The sequence below is a fragment of the Penaeus monodon genome, chromosome 42 (assembly GCF_015228065.2).
Source record: "Penaeus monodon isolate SGIC_2016 chromosome 42, NSTDA_Pmon_1, whole genome shotgun sequence".
Taxonomy (NCBI): domain Eukaryota; kingdom Metazoa; phylum Arthropoda; class Malacostraca; order Decapoda; family Penaeidae; genus Penaeus; species Penaeus monodon.
Window position 1 is genome coordinate 28,933,617 of NC_051427.1, and position 5,564 is coordinate 28,939,180.

Here is a 5,564-nt window from a genome sequence, read left to right on the forward strand (position 1 = left end):
GGATGTGCTGTGAATTACAGGTTAATTACGTAATTCTGATCACTCTACCTGTCGCAAGATCAGCTGAGCAGTGCCGTAAACCGCGTTGCCAGACGGAAGATGTGGCACCGGGAAATCGCTTCCTTAGTCGAAGAGGTATATCTTTGCTAATTATTTGATACAGTTTAACAATTATATGCATAATCCGTGATTAAATTTTGCGGACATGTTGTAAGTACGATGTTGAATAATTTATAGTACACAACAGTTTGGGTCGCCTCCCGGCAGCAGATTCTAGTGGCATCTGGTGCAAGTTCGTCTCCACAGGAAATGTTTCTGTGTTTCTGAAGAAATTTAACTTCATACACGTTTATGGAACCATCTACGTCTACGAATCCCAACCCCAAAGATGGAGACGTTATCTACCACGAGCTTAGGAACGGTAAGTAGTGATGTCGATCGTTGAATCGCAATATAATGGGCGTGGAAAGTGACTCAGTGGCCCTGGGTCTGGAGGAGGCCCGTTCGCTGTACAAACTTATCGTCAACATTATTCTATCTTTTACGCTGTAGAGTGACGATGGAGGCCATTTTCGTGTTGCCAGGAAGGTTGTGGAGAGAGGAAAAACTTTGCGTGGCCACGTTTATCCGTGGAACAGAGAGATATCCTAACGGGTGCGTTGGCTATGGGTGCCGTTACCAAGTGGCCCTAATGTTGTTTATCAGGTGGCGGTGCCATGCACTGTGGCCCTCCCCCCTCCCCCTCTCCCTGTCACCGCTATCGCACTGTCCCTCACACGTTTCCTTATGTCACCAGCGCGCTATTTCTCTCGTAGCAGTGACATTCCGAAACTAGGAAAAAAAATCTTCCTACCCGCAAAATAAGTTGCCCTAACGGACCTTACGGAAAAGATGCCAGGCTTTGGTAACCAGGCAAAGCACCTGTTAAGTCCTCTCAAGTGCCACACCCATCAGTGAGTCCCCACAAGTGGCTAACTAAGGAAAGAGGAAAGGGAGAGAGAAAGAGATGGAGTTAGAGAGAGAGAGAGAGAGAGAGAGAGAGAGAGAGAGAGAGAGAGAGAGAGAGAGAGAGAGAGAGAGAGAGAGATGAAAGATGAAAGAAGGGGATAGGAGGAGAAGAAAAAGAAGCCCAGAAAGAATAAGAAAAGGAAGGAGAAAGAATTAGAAGAAGATAGAGAAGCGGTTGAAGTTAAGTGTGCGTGTGGGCGGTGATCAGGTGCGGGACACGACCCTCCCTCACGCCCAGGTGCTCTGCCGCGTTGCCTAATCTTATCAGCGGCCGATAAACAGGTTGTGGCGAGGAGACACACAACCTTAGAGTCCCGTGTCTGTCGACCGGCTGCGAATCCATCTCAATGCAACCTAGCGAGATTAAGAATAAGAAGTAAAATGATACGAACAACATATAGGCCTAAATCTTTGGCCTATCGATTTATGCATTCTGAGTTTTAAAAAAAGGCGACGAAAAGGAACAGAACAAAAGCGTTATAGACGGGGAAGAGAACGTTCGGTGTCCCCCACGTGCACCCGCAGTGGGGGCCGCGTGTCTTCACCAGCTGGTTCTATTTCTACCTTCACATTGTGCCATCTGTCAAGCCTCGGGTCGCGTACCAAACCATGGTCATTGTGGCCTGTGGTGGTCCGTCTCTTGCTCGCTTTTGTTGTATGGGTTCGGTTGGTGGCTCTTGTTTGTAATGTATTTCTTAGCGCTTTTTGTGGTGTTGCTAGGTTGTTGTCGTTGTTGTTGTTATTGTTGTTGCTGTTTTTACTCCGATCTTTCCCCTTGTGATTATTTGGCACGTTTTAACGATATTGAAGGAAGATGCTGGTGACGATTACTGTCTCGTATTTTCTTGAGTTTTCCTTCTAATCGGAGTACTACATATGAAACCTTTATGTAATAACGCTCATGGTGATAAATGATGATAGCTATTTTCCTTTTAATTACAGGAATAATGGTATGGAATAATTATAATTGATGGGAATATTAAATAATGATGGTTATGCATTGATGATTAATGATAATGATAATTATAAGGGTAATATTAGTAGGTGGTAGTAATGATAATCATGGTGATATTAAACATAAAGACAGTGATGACTGTGCTGATGAAGATAATAAGAATGATATTCATTATTGATATTATGGTAATTATATACTGTTACCAATGGCAGTAATGGTGGTTATTTTTTAAATTATTATTATTATTGAAATCATTATTACTATTGAAATTATTATTGAAATTATTGCTATTGAAAATATTATTGTTATGATTGTTATTTTACTGTTGGTGGTGTTATTGTTACCATCACCACAACCACCACCACCACAACCATCATCATCAGTATCATCATCATCATCATCATCATCATCATCATCATCATCATCATCATCATCATCATCATCATCATCATCATCATCATCATCATCATCATCATCATCATCATCATCATCATCATCATCATCATCATCATTAACGAAGCATAATTAACAATTCGCAGCAGTTAATCACCAAATGGTCCTATTTCTCTGTAATCGCCATAAGTGTATATTCGTCCATTATTTTTTTTTCTCGCATTTCCTGTTCTCGAGATATTTTGGTCCATTTTCAAACGCGCTTTCGAGTGTAAACAACTTGGCTTTCGTCTTTCTGCAGCAAGATTCATGTCTGGTTCGGTCTTAATGGCTGTTGGCTGGTTTGCGTTGTTTCTGTTGATGTGATGTGGTGCTGTTATTATTATTATTATTGTTATTATTATTATTATTATTATTTATTATTATTATTATTTTATTATTATTATTATTATTATTATTATTATTATTATTATTATTATTATTATTATTATTATTATTATTATTATTATTATTATTATTATTATTATTATTATTATTATTATTATTATTATTATTATTATTATTATTATTATTATTATTATTATATTTTATTATTATTATTATTATTATTATTATTATTATTATTATTATTGTTATTATTATTATTGTCATCATGATAATAATAATGATTATTTTTGTTATCATCATTATCATTGTTGTTATTTTTATTATTATAAGCAGTAGTTGTAGTATCTTCATCTTTATTAATTATATTGATAGTATTATTGTTGTTACATTAATAAATTGATATGTTATAACCATTCTTATTATTTTTTAGTTTTTCAAATTCTACTTAATACATTGTTATTATTATTATTATTATTATTATTATTATTATTATTATTATTATTATTATTATTATTATTATTATTATTACTGTTGTTGTATCGTTTTTTTTTTCTTTAATAAAATGTTCTTTGGAATGTACCTTCATGAATTTGAATTTTTTTCAAGGTTTTCAGTTAATTTACATTTATTGTTATTATTATTATTATTATTATTATTTTTTTTCGTCCTTCAGTTTGTGTGAATGATCTTCCTAGTTTCATGTCTTCCCTCTGCCTTTGCTTCAACACTTGTTTGTTTCACCACCTTTATTACATTGTTTCATTTCATTATTTACTTTGGTGATTAACTGAATTTAATTTGATTATTCAATTAGATTATTAATTATATGATTACAGTCTTGATTTCGTTGTTTATTCAAATAGTCTAATTAGCCTCCCGTCTTTATTTTGTTTACCCAGGCTTTTTTTTTTTTTTTTTTCTCCAATGGTAATTTTTTTAAATAGTTTGCCATCTTCGCGTAGTAATTTATTGAAAAAAAAAATTTCGTTAGCTCTCGTTTTTTTTTTTTTTTTTTTTTTTTTCCGTTGCTTGTCATCTGCATTCTGTTCATTCAAATTTGGTCTGAGCTTGCGATCTGCATTCTGATGTTTGTTCCTTGCTTTGTCGTTGCTTATCTTCGTTTTGTTTATGGATCTTTGTCATGGGTTGTTATCTTCATTTTGCCTTTTAATTCTTATTTATTTATTTTATTGGTATTGCTCTATCTTCATTTCACTTTTTTTTTGTTTTGTCTTATTTATTCATTTCCCTCTCTAGCTTACCATCATTTTCTTTATTTTTATTCCTTTCTTATTATCTTTCTCTGTGTTCGTTCCGTTGTTTATTCAAATTCTTCTGTGGCTTTGGGAAGAGGCGACCAGAGACACACGGGGGAGGGGGAGGGGGGGGTGCTTGATATGCCGACGTTAAAGGGGACATGTGTAAAAGATGTCTTGACTGGCTGAAATCTTCAAAAGCCTCGGGGATGTGTAAAAAAGAGAGGGAGAGAGAGAGAGAGAGAGAGAGAGAGAGAGAGAGAGAGAGAGAGAGAGAGAGAGAGAGAGAGAGGGAGGGAGGGATGGAGAGAGAGAGAGAGGGAGGGAGAGAGGGAGGGAGGGAGGGAGAAGAGTTAGGGGAGAAAGGAGTATGCGGACTTGGTATTTATTTATTTATTTATTTATTTATTTACTTATTTTTTGTTCTTTGTTTTGTTTTGTGGTGATTATGCGTATTGATGAATTAAGCGATGAAAGGGGGGGAATTTATGATGGTGTTGGTGGGGTTGATAATGCTAATGATAAATTACTTGTAATAGTAAAAATATGGTAACCGTGATAGTAACAATAGTAGAAGTAAAAGCATTAGTATTGATGGTAGCAATAAAAATAATGATTATGATAAAAAAAAAAAAAAACGGAAGCTTTAATACTGGAGGTACAACAAAAAGTACCACGTCTTTATTTATTTATGCAGTCGCCACAAAGAACGAAAATCACAGGAATAATAAATACCACAATAACGATACTCAAGGACCAAGGCATTGACAAAAGCGTATAGTTCGAAGTTCGATGAAGTTCAGCTGCACTCGGGTCGGAAGTTTTTCAGTTCCTGGAAGTTTCCTCTTGGTTGGGGCGAATGCGGAGTGTACAGTACGTTCGGCGTAGAAATAAAGCGGGAATGGAGATTAGATTTAAGTGTGTGTGTGTGTGTGTGTGTGTGTGTGTGTGTGTGTGTGTGTGTGTGTGTGTGTGTGTGTGTGTGTGTGTGTGTGTGTGAATTGTGCGTGCGTGTGTATGTCGTTGCATATGTATGCAATGCATATATCCATGGATGCATATATATATATATATATATATATATATATATATATATATTATATATATATATATATATATATATATATATTATATATATATATATATATATGTATATATATATTCATGCAATTGATATTTGATCATTATTGATTATCGTAATAATTATAAATCCTCCCCATTACGGAAGTGAGCACTAGTTAGCCTTCCAATGCTACTAATTATCTTTATTAATTTCCCTTTTTCCTTTATCATTCACAATCTCCTAATCTTCTATATGTGTATATCAACGTATTGCTCTTTGGTGGTTGCAGGTTGCTGTACTTCGCGTCAGGATTAACTGAACATTTATAACACAGCCTTTGCAAGCAATCCCTTTGCCTTTTCTCTTTGTCCCTTCTCTCTCTGTTTTATTGTTATTATCATCATCATCATCATCATCATCATCATCATCATCATCATCATTACTATTAGTATTACTATTATTGTTACTGTCATTGTTATTTTTTTTATTTTTATTATCATTG

General features: G+C 35.0%; 1 protein-coding gene across 1 annotated transcript in view; it reads left to right on the plus strand.

Moving 5' to 3' along the window:
- The first annotated feature begins 267 nt into the window (after nucleotides 1–267).
- Nucleotides 268–5,564, plus strand: part of LOC119599025 (ribosomal protein S6 kinase alpha-5-like) — a 105,427-nt gene continuing 100,130 nt past the window's right edge. Inside the window, exon 1 of the mRNA XM_037948768.1 lies at nucleotides 268–421. Coding sequence (XP_037804696.1) covers nucleotides 352–421 — 70 coding nt within the window. The 5' untranslated portion in view covers nucleotides 268–351. The remainder of the gene's footprint in view (nucleotides 422–5,564) is intronic.